We start from the raw sequence: 20,219 nt of genomic DNA, 5'->3' as shown, positions 1-20,219 counted from the left end.
AATTTATCTCTACTTATTTGTATCACTATGCAAGTCAAACGCCACGTATCGTTCTGCGCGTACTAGAATGACACAGTTTATGTGAATCTTAATCAGTGGTCAACTAAACGGAGCCAGATTTCATACCGAGTATGTCGTCAGTTTTGACATCCGTACGACGGTGTTCATATGTTTTGTGACGTGCTTGTGTGTTAGTTTACTTTGATTTTTCACATGTAAAATCCGCGACTTCGCAGGAAGCGCTCAGCTAAAACACGAGCGACGAGTGATAAAGTTCACGTGAGCGCGCTAAGGCGCGGTCTCGTTTACCATCGGCGTCTTTCGGCATTTTCCGTTCTCCCGGGTGGTTTCGCGCTTTAGCTAGCACAGCTGATTAGCTTACCCCCGCTCAGCTAATATCCATCGTGTTTTCCAATCGAGGCGGATGGAACAATTGCTATAAACAAATGGCGGATGTAAAGGGGCACACGTTTTGTCCACCGCTGCCTCAGTATTCAGCTTGTAACGGCATCCGGGGCGGAAACGGGACACCGGACACCGGCGGCGGCTGTGGCGGCTTCCAGAGTCCCAACGCTACCGTGACGTCGGGCCCGCGGCTCATCCGAATCGTCAAATCGGACTCGGGCTATGGCTTCAACGTCCGCGGCCAAGTTAGTGAAGGGGGGCAACTCCGGAGCATCAACGGGGAGCTGTACGCTCCGCTGCAGCACGTCAGCGCTGTCCTGCCTGGAGGAGCCGCCGACAGAGCCGGGATCTCGAAAGGGGACAGGATTCTCGAGGTGTAAGTGGATTTGCTTTTATGTCATAAAAGGTCACCCGTGCTCCTATTGTTTGTTTACTAAGTCGGTGCCGGTGGTGAAGCTGCACTGGGCTTGTGAATGGCTTGTTTGTGCGATGGGTTATTAGACATTCCTGTCACACAAGTTCCCTCCACACTCCTATCTTTCCCCTTTTCCCATGCATGCATGACTTTTATCTGGCAACACCAAGCCACTTCACTCTCATCAGCACCGCTAAACTCTTGTCTTCCATAAATTTACTATCTTTCACCGCATTGCACTGTACTGTGGGGATTGGTGGCTGATGTTAGGCTCTGTTGCTATGGAGAGGAACGTGCAGCATCCGCTTCAGCTTCATTCGTGCTTGTGTGCGTTCAAGGTATACAGAAGCCCAGGAACGGTTATCCGTGATTGGCTCTGCTCTGGCATAGTTGCCATCTCATTGGCTTGTGGCAGCATGCACTTTTATCAGTGGAGGATAGCCTGCAGTAACCTGGCAGTTTGGTGGCCCCGTTATTTCTGAGGGCTTGTGCATGTTTGCATTGACACTGTATTTTCAACCCATCGCAACGTATTTGTCATAGAAAATCCTCAGATTCATTTACACTATCATGTATTCTCGCTGCTACTCTGATTTGCAGTGTTTGTACACAAGTTACCCATTGCTTTCCCTTTTAAATATTGTTTAAAAATTGTTTAAATGTATTGTTTCAAATGTGTGTGTGAATACCTTCACATTTAAAAGCTCTAAACAAACATGGAAATGTGTCTAAAAGTTAACCTCATCAAATGAGAGAGCTTACTGTGTATTAAACTGAGTGCTGTCAAAATTGAACAAAAACACACTCTAAAATTGTTCCTATTTCACCTTAAACTGAAATTATACAAGAAACTAATATCCCATTACAAGAAAAGAGCGGAGATTCAGTCTCCATGCACTGGATCAATGCATACTGTTTTCTCTTCTCGGCGTACCCCTGAGGTTACTTGGATGTACTTCAACATTTACATGAGATTGTAATAGGGTTGCCGCATGTATCAGCAAATCTTATTTTAATGTTTTTAATGCTCTGACAGGAGCAGTATAATTTTCTTTTCAAATTAAGAACAAATGAATTTGAACATTAGGCAACATGTTGCTAAGGTGTGATACAGTGACTCCTCTGCAATGCGAATGTCGCATTTCACTGGTTAGTGGGTACAAGTATTCCATGGGGGGATATACCGTTGAAAAAAAAAGGTTGAGAAACACTTCCAGAACAAGATGATTAGCTTAAGGAAGGATCACACATTGACAATTGGGGCTAAATTTGGCAATTTCCTCCCTTGTGATCAAAGTCAGCAAAGGCCCAATTTTCACGTTTTGCACAGGGTGAAATCACAAAATGACCATCATCAATTAAAAAAAAAAAAGTCTCATAACAAATGATACAAGGCAATTGAAAATATAAATCATTCCCTGGAAACACGGTGAAACAAGTGACTTCATGACACTTTGGAAAGTGCTGAAGCTGCAGGACCAAAAGTCACTACATGAGGTGCTTATGGAGTCATAAAACTGCAAGGATTGAAGTACTGCCAAAGTGCTAAGTCGCTGCTTTGCACTCGTCAACACTTTTTTGTCACCACACCTGCTTACTGCTTTGCGTTCTATCTCCTGGCTTCATTTGTTGTACCCATGGAACGTTTCACCATGCAGTGTGACATAAGAACAGCTGACTGTCAGTCACAAGTTCCACTGAAAGCGTTTCCTGTTGTTTTGTGTTCTAGCTGACTATTGGCAAAGGGATTTGCTTCCAACAACATCTTGCTTCACTGCTGTTATCCTTCAGCACTATCATCAATCTACAACACAAAACACCCATCAGGTCCCTTGGGGGAACTGTTTTAATTAGCTTAAAACACACTTTTGGCATACACCTTAGCATAAACATCTGCTCCATTAGACTTAACAATATGATAGCCTTTGTTTCATAGTAGCTTCAAAATAAAAATCATTTAAAGTTACAACTAGTGAATCGCAAATAGGTGAGGCGACTGTAAATTGTTACTGGATACCTTCTTCAAATATAAGAGGCCTACTGAAGGACAACAAATGCGAGAAGGCTAATTAAATCAGCTGGTGTTTCTTTAGCTTTAGCTTCACTTTGAGAGAGGAAGATTTGGCTCAATTTTCAGTTTGATATCTTTTCGTAGAATATCTTAACGCATGCTCAGAGGTTCTGCAGCCCTAAAGGAATTGACGTTTTTCCCACATTTGATGGTATAAAACAAATGCGAGAAGGCTAATTAGCTGGTGTTTCTTTAGCTTTAGCTTCACTTTGACAGAGGAAAATTTGGCTCAATTTTGGTAGGATATCTTAACTCATGCTCAGAGGTTCTGCAGCCCTAAAGGAATTGACGTTTTTCCCACATTTGATGGTATAAAATTGTGATTGTTGTGAGCCTATCAATGCAAAACAAATTGGTTGACCTTCCTTGTCTTCCTTTGTTGGAATAGGAACCGAGTAAATGTCGAAGGTGCCACACACAAGCAAGTCGTGGACTTGATCCGGGCCGGAGAGAGGGAGCTGGTACTGACCGTGCTCTCAGTCCCGCCTCAGGAAGCCGACTGTCTGGACGTCGGGGACGATGGCTCGGCTCAATCCTTTTATGACTACTCCGACAAGCAGGCGGTCCCCATCTCTGTGCCCAGCTATAAACACACTGAGTTCAACCAGGAAAGATTTGTGGTGAGTACCTGAGAAGAAGATGGTCAGTGTGTGCAATACAATTTCTAATATTCAACTGATTCAATCCTAAAGACAAATATTTACATTTTTCAAAAGTCCAGGCATTCAGTACTATGGTACTTATTTATTTATTTATTTTTTTAGTGTTTGGCCTAACGAGGCTCTAAAAATGGCCCGTACCAAATGAATCAAGTACTTATGTAATCAATTACTCTAAGTACTAAAGTACCAAAGTAATCAATTACTAAAGTACCTAAAAATTTAGTATTGGACACTAAATTGTCCCTAGGTGTGATTGAGTGTGTGAATGGTGGTTAGTCAGTGAGTCCCCTACGATTGGCTGGTAACCAGTCCAACGTCTCCCCCTCCTACTGCTCAAAGACTGCTGGACTAGATTTTGCTTTTCATTCATATTCCACTCATGCTATATTAAGCAGAACGTTGTATTCATACAAGCAAGGGCACAAAGATTTTTTTTTTTTTGACTTTGATGAGCTATATATTTATCCTTATTTAATGCTTACCAGCTTCAACACCAACTGTGTTCTCCCTCCAGGTATATAACGTCTATATGGCGGGAAGGCAGCTGTGCTCTAAACGCTACCGAGAGTTTGTAATCCTTCACCAAAACCTGAAAAGAGAGTTTTCCAACTTTACGTTCCCCAAGCTACCTGGGAAATGGCCTTTTTCTCTGTCGGAACAGCAGCTGGACGCACGACGACGAGGCCTGGAAGAATATCTGGAAAGAGGTGTGCAGTGAAGAGCCTCTTTGGAATATGTTTCAGTGTGCATGCATCATAAATAAGGCCCAAATATTTATACACATTTTCAACTCCAGTAGTATTTACTGTCTTTACAGGACTTAGAAAAACATGCATTCCTTCACTCATTCACTGCCATTGACGATTATAGACGTCAAAAATCCATTTTTACCGGGTACCTTATTCATCTCCAATGACAGTTATAAACGTCATCCTTACTGGGCTGGAAGTGTAAATAAAGGGCAAATTGTTACATTTATTATGTTTTGTCTCCAGTGTGCTCTGTGAGGGTCATCGGCGAAAGTGACATCATGCAGGAGTTCCTCTCTGAGTCAGACGAAGTAAGAAATGATTGCGTTACTCCGAATTAGTGTTTTGTTTTGCCGCGGCACGTTACCTCATGGCAACTTTTCCCTCCCATGATCTAGAACTACAACGGCGTGTGGGATGTAGACTTGAGAATAGCTCTTCCCGATCAGACAGCGATCACTGTGCGGGTTCGCAAAAATTCCACCACTGACCAGGTGTACCAGGTACAAAAATAAGTAAATAAATAAATCCTTTAACACGTCACTTAATATTACGTTCCTCATGCATTTGACTGCTTCCTTCATCTTTCAGGCTTTGGTCATGAAACTAGGGATGGACAACATAACGGCCCGCTACTTTGCACTGTTTGAAGTCATCAACACGAACTTCTGTGAGTACACAACTGAGCACTAAACTTGCGTTCTTTTTTAGGACAGGAATAAGTCAAATTCTACACAGGAAACAAGAGTTGAACCTCCTTATAATAACAATAAAAAAAACTAATAAAAATAAGAAACTTATATATGTGAAATTATACATATAAACTATGCCAATGACTGCATTTTGTTGTTTAAAAATTTGCATAATCTATTTTAAGTATCTTTTTGTTTTTTCCAAACCTCTTCTCTATAATTATCTGTGAATGCCAAGGCCCATCTGTCCTTTTTAAAAAGCAAACGTGTCTCATGCACAATGATGAGTTGAGACCCACGCTTCATTTTTCTTGAGGCATATTTGTCCAATGTCTTTTGGATTTCTCCAGCTGCTTTCCGTTCTTTTGTTCAGTACGTAAGCTCGCCCCCAATGAGTTCCCCCACAAGCTGTACGTGCAGAATTACACCTCAGCCATCCCCGGAACCTGCCTCACAATGCGCAAGTGGCTCTTCACTACCGAAGAGGAGACCTTGCTCAATGACAACCAACTTGCTGTCAGCTACTTCTTCCACCAGGTGTGTGTTGTGTCTGTGTCTGTGTGTGTGTGTGCTGAAAAGGTGCAATGTTTATTTCTCACCCTCTTTAAATCGATTTCTCTTTTTACAGGCTGTAGAGGATGTGAAGAAAGGTTTCATAAAAGTAGAGCAGAAGTCCTACCAACTACAGAAGTTTGCAGAGCAGAAAAATATGTCCATGGTCAGTTGCTCATATACACCACCTTTTTAATCCACGATTGTCAGAACTAGCAGAAGTAAAGACATGTTTTAGAGGAGGTGACATTTTATTATCCTGTTGATTATTCCATCAAATATTTGAGTAATTGCCCCGCTATTGTGGATATACTGTATCTACTCATTATTGTCTATACATGAAGTTTAAGACAAACAAAAAATGTCCTATGCTAGTCGGCACGCTGACATCATGATATATGTACTTTAGAAGTTTAATGATATCCTTAAGGTCACTTAGGTACAGATGATGCTTCAACATTATTGCATGAGTAAAATGTAAGAGTGGCGCTGCCTGTTGTTATCTATTATGTCGTCAACTTCCTGTTCTTCTTTGTCATTGTCTATTTCTTCTTGATGAGCAGACTGCCCCCTATTGGCTAAAAATTGAACACTGAAAACTGAGCCACTATATATTGTTTGTAGTTCCAGGTTATTATCGCCGATAGTACAGCCCTAGTGTTTTTTGGGAAGATCTTTCCTTTTTTTGGGAATTTCTACGTGCTATATCTTTAATGAAAGCCTGCTAATTACTAAATCAATTAGTGGTTTTAAGCACACAAAAAGCATCAGCCGTTTGGCCACTGGGTCGTGCAATTAAGCTGTATGTCCAATTATTTAAATAATAATTAAACATGTCTTTATTGTTGCCAGTTTTTTTTAATTACCTCAAACTTACAGGATCCCCTGTTTTGAGGCAAATTCTTTTTTGCCTTGCAGCCATCGCAACAGTGTGTACATTTGCAAGAAAGATCTGTGTACAGTAGAAACGGTGGTGAAAACATGCTTTAGCCGGTGCTTCGAGGAGGATATTTTTAGTTGACCTATTTTCAAAATGGACTTACGTGATTTGGTCGACTTTTTTCCCCAGCCCAACATTAAATACTTAATAAAACAACTGGAATATAACAAAACAGCCATTTATTACTTGAGTTACTATACTTCGCTATCACATCAAAACAGCGCCATTATATCAAGCTGTGTAATGAATGTAACGTTTCATCATATACTTGAAGTTGTGCTCAATTTTTCCTCCCGGCAGTATCTCAATTTGTTGAGGGGCTGCGAGGGCTACAACGAAATCTTGTTCCCGCACTGCTCATGCGACTCCAGACGTAAAGGCCACGTCATCGCTGCCATCAGCATTCAGCACTTCAAGCTTCACGCCTGCACAGAGGAGGGGACACTCGAGGCAAGGGCAGCCGCTTCTGAGCTTGTGCTACTTAACTAAACGTGTATAGTTTCCAGGCACGTCACAAGGTACACCTGCACAATCTAATGAGATCCAATGCATGGGAGATTTCTGGAGAAATGGTGGCCTTTGCTCTAAAATATGCCGTCACTACTCTTAGTTGCTGTGTGCATTGTTCCTGTGAAGAATTAAACATTGGGCCCCTCACCATTAGGGGGCAGTTCTTTCCATTACTTTTATAACTGATACTAACCTTGAGCTGAGCAGATGCAGACGCCAAATATTTCACTCATGGAAAAAAAAAAATGTAAATTTTCAATGCCAATTCACCTCACAAAACTTGAAATTTTTAATCCTGCCAATTTAAATTGTAATGAATGCTACAATTCGCGGTGCTCTTAATCTAAACTTTTAGGTCATTCAGAGAAGGGGTCCACTAAATTTTGACATGCTCAGAAAAAAGGGGCACTTTACAATCAGGTGTTGTTGGAAAGGGAATTCAGCAAGAATTCAAAATCAGCAATCATTTCGTACATTGGCGCATAATTCAGTAAAATGATGTATTTAGCAATAATTTGACCTCGAATATTATGTGACCTTGACAACATTTTTATTTTAAAAATTTTTCCTCAGACATTCATGATAGACAAGTATCATCATATAACATATACATAGTACATGTAATTCGTATCAGGCCCCATAAAATCATCCAGCCTCATACTTCTTTGCTCTAATCCGTCTGTTTTTATTGTTGGAGAAGAAATGCAATGAAATTTAGAACATCCATCATGTCTTGAGGGTTAACCATATTAATAGGACATATGGCCTTAGGCCTCTCAGTTATTCCCTGGCACTCATCAAGGTAACCCTTGATGACCCATATAATGAGTTATATTATATGAGACCAACTCATATAAGCAAAAGAGAAGTAGGCCATGCCCCCTTTACAAAAAATGTAAACATTTGTCTGGTCGTAGCACCCAAACCCCTGCTCTGATTGACTGAAAATTTTAGATTTCGTGCCGCTACTATCACCAGTACGTCACATTTCATTCAAAGTCAGCGCGGTTAAACCCACTGGTTTATTTGATGTCAAATGAGCCAAAGGTTAAATATTTAATTTAACAAGAAACATGTTGCATCGATTGCAGCGACGTACTGCTTTGCAACATACAGGTGCCGCTAATATTTTGACCTGCTTGCTAAATTATGCAACTAAAATCTCTAATCTCTGATCTCAGTATGATGCAGTGAAGCACAACTGCCATTTAGCTAACTGTAGAACAGATATAGACAAATACACGTTTCAGTCTTCAGTGAATCTAGGAGGCATGTTTTTGAATGTGGGCGGAAGCTCACGCAAGCACAGGGACACATTGCAGACTCTACGTCGGAGAAAAACAGATAAATTATAATTTTGATTAAATATTGTGGGTAAAATTAATTGAATTTTGGGGTGTATTTGATCAAATTGAGTTTACACAGACTCCAAATAGATGCCTGGCATGACCTCTGTAGATGCTCAAAATATTCAGTTCCCATATCAGAGTGGAATTCATTTAACTATAAAAATATCAGTTTATTATTGTGGCTGATGTGACAGTGGTGTACTGAGTTGCATCATGCTTGAGATGCAGCTAATAATTGGAGCCAGTTGCTAAATAATGCACCGAAAATGCTAGAAACACCTCTTGGTATAATGCAGTGCAGTTCAGTTCTTCGAATATTACCTAAATGCATTCAACAGAACATTATGTATTAAAATGTAATGAGACTTGTATTGGATCTAATGCAGGTGTACCCAGTGTGTGCCTGTGTTTGTGTTCAATCTGTGTGTGTGTGTGTGTGTTTTTTTCATTCCATTGTCGCTGCTTTCGAACGCTCTGTCCTAATAGACTCCAATGTACTTTCAGAACCAGGTGATTGCTTTTGAGTGGGGCGAGATGCAGAGGTGGGACACAGACGAAGAGGGCATGGCCTTTTGCTTTGAGTATGCGCGAGGGGAGAAGAAACCACGTTGGGTCAAGATATTCACTCCTTATGTGAGAAGACAAAGCTGATCGCAAGAAAAAAAGCAAATTTACTTTGCGTTCAACCAAACCTGATGTATCTGTCTTATTTGTGATTCCAGTTTAACTACATGCATGAATGCTTTGAGAGAGTTTTCTGTGAGCTCAAGTGGAGAAAGGAGGTAAGGACTTTTGGCTGCTTTCCAATGCATAGTAGTGGCTTTCACATTCCACTTCAAAATTGATTCTTAAAGGGATAGTCCACTTACTTAGCCAGTTTAGCCAGTTCTAATTGACAACCAGTCAATTATCAAAGTAAACATGAATATTTTTTGAAGATAGATGAATTGTTTGAATATCTTTTTAATGTGAAATTGCCCTAAACCTCAGAATTTCAGATCAACAGTAATTGCTACCCGATTCCTGTAGTCCGCTGACTGTTTTTGTGTTGAATCGAAATAAAATATTTAAACGTTTTTCAGACTAAACCAGGAACCAAAGCATTATTATTTAATGTCAATTTGAAACAAGGCCATTTTTTAATGTAAGACAGGAAAATGAGAATGTATTTATCCGATTAATCGGCAAAATAATCAAGGGATTAATCAGTTATCCTAAAAATCGTTAATTGCAGCCTTTGAGTTGCGCATCGGTATCTTGGAACAGCTTTGATCAGTCACGTGATCACTGATGTAAGGCGTGCTGTAACACGGAACTTTTTAACGCGAGCATTATTTAAAACCAATTGACTCCTTTTATTGCGCACAGGTGGAAGAGGACGCTACGGACAAAGACAACAAGAACGTCTCCCATGATGGTATGTGTGGCAAGGTAAAGCTATGCCTGCCTTTGTCCCAATAAGAAAAAGCCTCATATGATCCTTCCTGTTTTCCTCCGGGGCTGATTTCCGACCCCTTCATGTTTGCCGTCACAGAACATTTTCCGGCTTCTGAGGCACCGAAAGAATGGAGGCACCCTGCAAGAGGGCTCGTTACCTCTTGACTACGCCGCAGAATCTTCCACTCAGCTCAGCCCGGCCCTCTTCTGAATGCAGGCAGTGAAGGATATGGATTTACGCTTCCTTGCGCCGGGCCCCCAATTGCCATTCATACAAACCAGCAAAACACGTAGACAACTCTTGACTCCGGCACATAGTCACGCATTGAGAGCATCCAGGAGAACTTGACTGAAATCCTGACAAAGTGAGGTAAGTTAGCCTTAATAGCCTGAGATCAACCGACAGGGTCTTTCGCAACTCGAAAAAGGGAAACTGCAAAACACGGAGCAGGGTTGGAAACGAGAATTTCAAGCGGTTTTGGCATGTTGTAAATATGGATTGGAAAAGTGCTCGGGAACCCATCATGCAAGGGGAGGTTTTGTTTTCTCAACATGGTCTCGTCAGACCCTTAACAGGATGTGGCAATAAGCAGAATTTGCGCAGATCCACAAGCAAAGCGAGATATTGCTGTACTGTTGACACAGCGTCGACTTTATGGCTACCACACTGCGAATATTTCATATCAGTGTCATTTACAACAAGCTCAGAGGAATCTTTTTTTTTTTTCATTTTTCACTGTTGTGTCCAATTTGTCTCAAGACAGATTAACTGCATCTCACCCAAACACGTAAGACACTGGAAAGGTCAGGATGTCGACTTAGCACACTAGGACTTAGTAGTCCACCTTGAATGAGTCAAAAAGATCTAGATAAAAAAACAAATGTCCAATACAGTGGACACAAATGAATAGACTGGGTCTTAAGAGGATAATGTAGCAAGTGAAAGAAGAGAAGAAAAAAAAAACAGTTCTTGTAAATTGACATGTACAGTGGTGCCTTGACCTATGAGTTTAATTCAATCTGTGATCATGCTCATTTCAGAATACAGTACCCAGAACAGAATTCATCTTTTTTCCATGGATTTGCCATTAATACATGTGTGTCTTTGTAATAAAGGGGCAGTATAATACAGGTAGACAGTAAGCCGCAATAATCATCATAATAATTGTTTTTCATGCAAAAGAAATGTATGTCTAAGTATTGGTACGTTGTTTGCCTTCATTCCACGTTTTGATGTTGGAGTGTGTTCAAATTTTGGTTATATCATTGTGACGCCAATGCTATTTTGTAACCATATGGCGTTTTGCATCGTGTGTTAGCATTAAGCTAGTGGAAATAATTAACTCATTCAATTTCAAAGAAAAATATTACAAAGACAAATTTTACATTTTTTATGTGTTTAGAAATTCATTCCCACGTACCATAATTATCTACTTTTTTTTTCAAGTGATTGGCTTGAAAAGAGGGTCTAACAACGGCTCGTACTAAATTAATTAACTAAAGTCATCAATTACATAACCAAAAATTAATGATTACTTTAGCCATTTGTGTACCCAATCGATTTTTGATTGTAATTGTCAAAATAATTATTTTGGGTATTTCAGTGCTAAAGTAATCAATTATTTAGGAACTTAAGTCCTAAGTTACTGATTACTTAGTTAATTACAACTAAAGTAATCATTTACTTCAGTACATTCGTAGTTTTAGGTAAATACTAAAGTAATCTGTTACTTCAGTACATTCGTAGTTGACGTTGGTACTTAATGTCTTGATTTAACTGAATACTTTAGTTACTCTTGTTAAAGTAATTGATTAGTTTTTCATTCATATATGGGTAATATCAGCCTTTTTTAGTGTCTACTTTAGCTGAAAACTTTAAAAAGAAAATTATTTACTTAAAAACCATTAAAAAAAAGTGGCTTTGGAATTGAATGAGTAAAAGAGGAAGTCACCCCAAAAATGATTTTTTACATCAATATGTTCTATGCAGCCCCACTAGTCTAAATACAGTACATTAATTAACATTGCATTCGTGGAATTTGATGAAGTATGAATGGAGAATATGAATGAAGTACCAGGGTTCAGCAAACAAGTGTCACATGACCAAGCCGTGATTGATTGTCACTTGGAACTCGTGATGCCATTTTCAGTCAAAAACAAAATGTCCACCTGCTGAGATGTATAAAAACATGCAAATTTTGCTGTTTATTCTACAAACGCAATATTAATCTGAATGTCATGTTTAGACTAGTGGTTAGTGACAGAACATATCATGTTAAATATTTTGATGGGGTTGACTTTGGGATCCAAAAGCAAGTCAGGACACCAAGGAACCGTTGTATAAGCAAGACCACATATTGGGTGATGTTTTAAGTATTACGGGACTGAGTTGATAAGAGATATAAAAACATGTTTTTTTTTTCTTTTTCATTAAAATGACACCTCGATAAAACTCTCCAAAACTTGTTTTCAGAAAATGGGCAAAAATCTCTCCAAAAGAAGCCATCTTTGAATGGGTGAAATGATGCGGCAAAGCGGCCTCGTAAGGGTCGCAAAGTAAGAGAACTGCAGACCTTAAAGCACCTTTTGATTTAGTGGGAGTCGTTTTTAGGTAGCAGTTAATCAGCAAACACTCCCAATGTGTCAGATTGCGAGGACATCGCCCACTTAAGCTCCCCAAAATAGACTGAGCCTATTGCTGAATAAAGTAGACATATATTTTTGCAGTATTTTAAAAGGGTGCTGTCACTCTCTCTCCACGGAATGATGCCGTTTGCACTATAGTTTACTTAAAAAAAAAATGTGACTGACTGGTTAATAACCCACTGTTCGTTCCAGATTGAGCCATCACTCAGCCTTCATATAGTTACAGTATTATACAAACCTTCCTAAAGACTTAAGTCTTACTGCGCATTAGCCTGAGACAAGTGACAGTTGTTTACTCCGAGTTGTGTGCATGACCCAAGATGAACAGTAGGGGGCCCCCTCTCGCTGCTGGCTACCCCGCTGGCAGCGATGACTTTGTCCATACGATTTATAATAGGCCTTAATTCAGACATACGATAACTTACCGCTGCAGATGCTTCTGCGCTCTGTGGGTAAATCCCTCATGCTCCCTCAGTTCAGGCGGTATTTGACTAATATTTACAACCGCGCTAAAGAAATTCATGCTAAGTAAATGTGAATGCACTTTGGATAAGGGCTGAACACACAGTAGCTGCATTTTAATGTGATGAACTGTCTAATTTAATATCCCCTTAATGTTTCCAGAGTAATCGAATATATGGCAATTTGAGGAATGTAATAAGAGATTGTAATTACGGCTTCTCCCATCATTCAAACAAATATGTAACATTGTCCACGAAAAACGAATGTACATATATTTATCCTTATTTGCATTTGACATCGTTTAGCAGAAATCTAGTTATTATGATAATCAAAACAGAATCCCTCATGCTGAATGATGATGTCATCAAAACAAAGTCAAGCACTGAGATCCAATAGAGGAGCTGTTTAAAAAAATGTTGATAATGCTTGGCGTGAGCATAGTATTAATTATGTAAAGTTTAAATGTAACAATGTTTGTTTTATTGTGTCCAACATTTCCCTTCGTGCACACTTGGGTTGCTGCTTACTTTAAGAATGTGAACATTTTCATTAAAACGTTGCCTGGAGAGGTTATTAACATTTTATAATGCCACCTGTTTGAGCCTGGAACAAATTCATTCGCTATGCATTATTCCCCATGGCGGAAAAGTGCTTTTAGGCTAACTCGGAAGACAAACCAGATTGTGCTGAACGCTTAAGTTTTCGCTCACTATCTGTAAGTCCTTCTAAAGTCCCTGTGACGTAAAAATAAACGTAAATTTGACACGCCACATTGATTAGTGTCATTAACATCTTTTCCAAATTTGAATGATTAAAAAAATAGTTTCTGCATGCACTCACAGCAGACAACGCGGCGTTCTAAAGCACTCTCCCCTAGACTGTCTCCTGTCAGTCACATTAAAAAAAAAAAAAAAAGATTTTGCTGAATTTAGTTTAGCGGGGTCGCTGACACCAATGTTAATGCATCTTGCAAGATAAGTTACTTTTTTTTTTCAAGTCTTCAGGTGATTAATGAGCTTGAGCCAAGTTGTGTGAAGGAGACTTAATTGAATGTGATGAGCTTCCAATTGATCGCTTTGAGTTTGCTGGAGTGGGGATTGTGTTTGTCTAGTGAACCTTGTCTGATGTTACCGAACGCGCGTGCATGTCTCTGTTTCCCTTCTAGAGACTAATTTGTTGCCTTGAATATTGATTTAAGGATGGTATCAATTCATGCATCTCTGAAAATAGCGCCCCCTCTCAAAGAAAAAAAGTAACTGGCAAACCTGCAAATTGTTGGCTTATTGTAATAAATTGTAAAGTATTCTTTTAAATAAAGAATTTTCTTGATTAACTGTTAGTCTCTTTCTCTTTTGGAAGAGGTCCTAGAATGATCCTCTTAGGAGGGTTTTCCACCAGCTCATCCACTTGCCTTTTTTTTTTTTTTTTGCCCTCCTCATCTCCAACCTCCCTTAATGAGATGTGGGAGACAAATACCCAAAAGCGGAGAAAGGCCTTTTCCTTATCGACCCGCTTCAAGACCCGTCACTATGTAATTAATAGCGATTGACTGCTGGTGGCGGACAATATGATCTCAGGATGCGAGTTTAGAAATATGTCGTGGAAAGAGATGATCAATCTCAAGAGGTAGTGAAAAAAATTGTATGGTCATCCCTGGATAAATAAGAATGCACTGCTGTGTGTGTTTTATATCTATGAGTTGGTCGAGGCACTGTTGATTCAGTCACAACGTATGCTTTGTTGTCAAAAGCAATACAGCATTGGATAAAAATTGGATTCCAAACCTTTTTTTTAACACAAAAAGTTGGGTTAAAATAACCATCAAAAGAAGATTTTTTTTAATGACAAAATAACTCCTTTCACAACCCATTGAGGAGCAAAATAGGACTTAATTGACTTGTCATTAGGGCCTGACCTTCAGCGTTGTTTTGGATAAAGCGACCCTTTTTTTGAATGAAAAGTGATGGATTAATTTGCTTAAGTGTTATTCCACAAAGGCAATATTTAACCGTAAGATGCTTAGGCTGGTCGACACAAACGTATTATTGCAAAGAACGTTTTTGCTATTTAAATATTGCAGTACCTACAACTCCAGTCAAATGTTTGGAAATACCTTCAATTTCAAATCCAAACTCTTCGATCTTAAAAATGCATCGTAAGTTAGATCATTTAATAATTTGTAATTTACCTCTGTGCAAGAAGTCAAATTTCTACGTGATAATGACTTGCCCGGGCTGTGGTACACGAAAGGTATTGTCCCTTTTTTGTCATAAACAAGCAGTTTGGGGTTTATTTTCCACAAAAGACATCTGCTATTTATTCTATTTAAAGTTGGTATTTCATGTGATTTGAATTCAAATTCACAGTGTGCACGAGAGAAGTAAAACACACCAGAAAACTTGTAATTTTCTGTTGAACCATTTTAATGAACAAATATACCAAAGTAAGAAAACTTTCTGTTAAACCATTTAACCAACATATGTATAAAATGATAAAACGTGTCAATTCATCGATTTATCACTTACTGTTTCCGTGTGAAACAATAGCGAAACATCAAAGAGTTCTTACTGGTTGCGCATGTGGACCATCTGCACAATGGCACTCACAACGCTGTCTCGCGCAGACACCAAGGTGTCATCCAAGTCCATCTGGTGGAAGTTTTCCGAACACTCACAAAACTTGAGGAACAACATCTCGGTCATTTTCCAAGCCATGGCGGAACAGATGCGGTCGAGCTCTTCGACGGCCACGAACTGCCATAGGCGGGGGATGGCGGCGACGGCGTTGACGAGCATCTTGCCGATCTCCTTGCTGGCGTCGATGGCTCTTTGTGACAAAGTTGCGGTGATGTTTTTCTCCTTGGGAGACGGCTCAATTTCCTGCAGGAGGATATCCAGAGCCTTTATTACGATCGGCCGCACCAGGGGCATGGTAGCATGATGGAGTTGTGGGTAAAAAGATATTTTTTCAGCCATGGTCATCTCGGTCCCGTCCAGTGACGTCAGCAGGTCGTTAAGCAGATGGCGGATGTACACCTGGGTGTCGCGTTTAGCTAGTGGCCACAGTGCTGACATGCACTTGTGGAGACCTTGGAGCGTGACCTTGGGAAGACAAAAAAGGCATGTAAGCGAGTGATTTGGTGCACGGGTCATTTAATGCCGGATGTATTTTCCTTACCTTCCTCCCCAGCAGTTGAGAAAGGCGCTCCTCTTCTTCTAGTTCACTGTAGACCTCTCTCTGCATGTTCTTCAAGTGCAGGATCCTTGCACTCATCCAGGCCTAGATACGCACAACGCCATCGCGGATCAAAGAGGCGTCCGCATGCTAATTGCTTGTCATTTTGTTCTCATGTGGAGAACGTTACTCTGATTGTTATAAATGTTAGTGCACACTATTTTAAAAAAAAAAAGGGTTGTAAATACAATTATGGGTCAAAAAAGAAGCAACACAATGTCTGGGTCAAATTGACAACTTTCTGAACTGTTACACAAAACTAGCCAATTTTTGTTGCACAAACCAAGCCATTTTTAGGGTTTTGTTTTGTGCAAAACAACACATAAAATTAGGTTAAATTGCCTTCTTTTTTGGGCCGTTAATTGGGTTGACTCAGCAAAGCCCTGCCTGGGGAAAAAGAGTCCTGGAATGGTATCCTTAATATTATCACAAGTAAAAATATAAATCAACTTTTGCTGGGTTCATTTTGAATTGGAATCCCTAAAATGGATTTCTGAACCTATGAAAAGCAATAACTTATTTGGCCACTTTCAGCAGTAAATAAACACACAATTAATAACGATCCTTTTTTCACACACAATTCCCAAGTTTAAACACATTTTCCCACTTGACTGAAAATGACATCACATGTCCTGGGCTCAGCTAATGAGCATCACATGACCAAACCCAGAAAACATGAGCCAGCCTGTGATTGGTCATGTTTGTCATTTACAATAAACAGCAAGTGGGATAATAGTTGTGTGTGAAAAACAATTTAGTTAGCGAATTGATTTCACCATCTTTTTTTCTGCTGAAAAAGGTCAAAGACATTTGCATACCTCAGGCAATTAATTTCACTCGTTCAAAACAAAACGTAAAATTGATGCACTTTGTTAAACGTATTAAAATCAAGGAATTTGCCTTATGAACTATATTTTCCTGAGCAGACTGTGCACAGTATTTGACTTTCACTCTTTTAAACTACTACAATAAAATCTGTTTCGCACGCTACAGAAGTTTGGAGCTGCCAATGTTAACATTTTTGACAACCAAACTCATTCAAGAAGTTGTAGGCTAGATACTAAAAACACTTGGCATATGCATGGATTTATTTATTTTAGCAATTGTCCAACATTATAACAATACATTGGAAAATTAAGAAAATAACAATTAGCCTTTTTATCGAGTTACTATTTCCATTCTGGATTTTTTTTTTCATAATCCCATTGAAAAAAAATCTGTATTTACCACTTGAAGAACATACAACATCCCAGAATTAGTTCTTGTCTGCATCTCCTGGTGCCTATCAAATTTACACACACAAAAAAAATGTTTATTTCCACATGCAGGCAAATGTCCATTTTGATTTTTTTTTTAATATTCATACATATTCTACTCACTCTTGCTGGAAGCGCCTTCTCCTCAGCAACCATGTCCTCATGTCTTTTGATGAGAGGCACTGTGGGACTTGATTTGCCTTGGCCAAGAGAATAAATTGCCTCATGAAGGTCTTCTGTAAGCACAAAAAAAAAAAAAATACGTTACGTTAATAAGATCCAACATGACAGATTACAAATAGATCACTTCAAAATCCTTTACCTCTGTGTTGTACATGCGTTGTTCACTCCGTGACAAAGTTGTCATTTCGACGATTTCTTCAAGCAGGCGGTAAGCATCTGCATTGATGTAAGGGCTTGGGGGAAAAAAACAACATAAAAATAATGCAGGTATTTTTGCAATAGCAAACATTATTGAATAGTTTCCTGTGAGATATAAGTAGACCACAATAATATGAAAAGGAGTGCCTATAGTAGGGTAATCTTGGTTTTTACGATTTGATTAGATTCCAATGTTTGGGCCCAAGATTAGATTAAGAATCGTTTTAATTCAAAACGATTTTCGATTCAATCTCAATTATTTCTGCTTCAGTGTACAGATGTGTCAAAAATCATCATACTACTTTCAAACAAAATGGACAAAATGCTTCTGTTTTTGTTGTTGTTTTTATTTATTTATTTATTTTTTACGATTTGATTAGATTCCAATGTTTGGGCCCAAGATTAGATTAAGAATCGTTTTAATTCAAAACGATTTTCGATTCAATCTCAATTATTTCTGCTTCAGTGTACAGATGTGTCAAAAATCATCATACTACTTTCAAACAAAATGGACAAAATGCTTCTGTTTTTGTTGCTGTTTTTATTTATTTATTTATCTTACATCCATAGAGTTTTGAATGGTGAAAAAACAACGCGTGGATTACAACTGCTACTCCTTGAAGCGAACAATAACTTTCGTAACGTTTACGGTATAAAATGAAATTATTTTTTTCATTATTCATTCGATTGTGAATCGTGTTAAATGAGAATCACGATCGATTTGTATCTTATCGCTGGTTTCCATCAAAAGACTTTCACCTCACGTTGCGATGACATTTTTAATAAGTACAACTCTATTCACCCAACTCATTTCGCAACTTCTTATCTAACTTTTTTCGTAAGAGTTACATACCTGATCGAAGCTTGATTTCCCATCGTTGCAATCACGAGAGCTCCGCGTACTGCTGCTGAGCTTTGAATTACGTTGGGTTTGTATGCAGTGACGTTGCCTGTCGCGCTGCAGCGCGAGTGGACGCTCTTTCATCACTTTGAAGACCTTTCATCTCTTTCATCGTCACTAAGCACTGTTACGTCAGCGACACGCAAGTTCCTTTTTCTTACCTAGTGCGTCTTTCCAAATGACGATTTATGAAAAATTAACGTCCTACACTCAAACGTCCAACGCTAACGTGAGAAAAAAACAATTGAAAAAATCTTTAGCAACAATAGCACCATTAGATCAACATTTACTGGTAATTTACATGTTGCAATAACCATTTGTGTCCCTCTTTTCCTAGTTTAACGGCTATTACTTTGTTTACCAAAGAAAGTTGCCGTTAGTGTTTAAAGTTGACTTCCGTGATGATACTACACAATTAAATCTACGTAAAACAGGAAGTCAAGTCAAATGTCATCATATAGCGATCGAAAATCGTAATAGCCAATGATTACGCTTTGTTTATGTTCACATAGTTCCTGTTTGGAGACAATTGAAAAGTAAAATGCTTAGTTTACGTTTCAAAAAAAAAAGAAAGTTGAATGTCAGGAAAGTGCTTTGAATCATCATCAAAATTCACACGTCCTACACCCAAACGTCCAACGCTAACGTAAGAAAAAAAAAACAATTGAAAAAATCTTTAGCAACAATAGCACCATTAGATCAACATTTACTGGTAATTTACATGTTGCAATAACCATTTGTGTCCCTCTTTTCCTAGTTTAGCGGCTATTACTTTGTTTACCAAAGAAAGTTGCCGTTAGTGTTTAAAGTTGACTTCCGTGATGATACTACACAATTAAATCTACGTAAAACAGGAAGTCAAGTCAAATGTCATCTTATAGCGATCGAAAATCGTAATAGCCAATGTTTACGTTTTGTTTATGTTCACATAGTTCCTGTTTGGAGACAATTGAAAAGTAAAATGCTTAGTTTACGTTTCAAATAAAAAAGAAAGTTGAATGTCAGGAAAGTGCTTTGAATCATCATCAAAATTCACATGTACATTTCTACTCATGTTACACACGCTTACTTTGACCCCTGAAAAATATAAAAAGTCGCCAAGGTGAATGTATTTTGTATTTTATGACTATTAAGTGTTTTCCTCATTAGACAACATTAAGCAGTGCCAATAGAAATGTGACAATATTAGTATAATAGCTTAATACCTTAATGCGCTAGATATAGGTGGAGATGTTCACGTAATTTGATCAAGATTGAGCACTGATTTTGTAAGGGATAAAAAAAAACTATGAAATTCTAAATATTTCTGTGATTCTTTTCATATTTTCAGAAATTGCTATGGACATAAGTGATGTGCTCTTCAATTGGTGACAATTGTTCATAGTTTTCTAACAATAAGAGACGTTCATCTCTTTGTCTATCGGGACCATCTATGGGAGGAAGAGGCTTAAAGGGACAATGTGTAAAATTCAGACCATTTTCATTTAAAAAACAGGAACAAATTAAATGATTAGAAATTTCAAAAACTTGCAAATAAATGTGTTCTTAACGAACAAC

At 38.7% G+C, this 20,219-nt stretch overlaps 2 protein-coding genes across 3 annotated transcripts; one reads left to right on the top strand and one right to left on the bottom strand.

Moving 5' to 3' along the window:
- Positions 1-259: 259 nt before the first annotated feature.
- On the top strand, positions 260-14,223 carry LOC148426479 (sorting nexin-27-like). Of its 2 annotated transcripts, none has more exons than XM_088411339.1 (13): positions 260-781; positions 3,280-3,511; positions 4,068-4,260; positions 4,549-4,613; positions 4,701-4,805; positions 4,894-4,972; positions 5,368-5,531; positions 5,623-5,712; positions 6,787-6,936; positions 8,850-8,978; positions 9,068-9,127; positions 9,714-9,762; positions 9,880-14,223. In XM_088411339.1, exons 1-13 carry the CDS (start codon positions 447-449, stop codon positions 9,945-9,947), a joined length of 1,719 nt encoding a protein of 572 aa, XP_088267465.1. In that variant the 5' UTR covers positions 260-446; the 3' UTR covers positions 9,948-14,223. The 2 variants fall into 2 exon arrangements, with proteins under 2 accessions (XP_088267465.1, XP_088267464.1); XM_088411338.1 differs by having other exon boundaries at positions 9,714-9,776.
- Positions 14,224-15,301: 1,078 nt separating this feature from the next.
- Positions 15,302-18,990, bottom strand: LOC148426478 (uncharacterized). The gene is made up of 6 exons (XM_088410959.1): positions 18,615-18,990; positions 17,703-17,796; positions 17,504-17,616; positions 17,352-17,406; positions 16,068-16,169; positions 15,302-15,991 (listed from the first exon to the last, which is right to left on the bottom strand). Exons 1-6 carry the CDS (start codon positions 18,635-18,637, stop codon positions 15,455-15,457), a joined length of 924 nt encoding a protein of 307 aa, XP_088267085.1. The 5' UTR covers positions 18,638-18,990; the 3' UTR covers positions 15,302-15,454.
- Positions 18,991-20,219: the final 1,229 nt, after the last annotated feature.

Source organism: Hippichthys cyanospilos, chromosome 3 (genome assembly GCF_059441005.1).
Source record: "Hippichthys cyanospilos isolate Australia breed blue-spotted pipefish chromosome 3, RoL_Hcya_1.0, whole genome shotgun sequence".
Lineage (NCBI taxonomy): Eukaryota > Metazoa > Chordata > Actinopteri > Syngnathiformes > Syngnathidae > Hippichthys > Hippichthys cyanospilos.
This window is presented reverse-complemented; position numbering and strand designations above follow the sequence as displayed.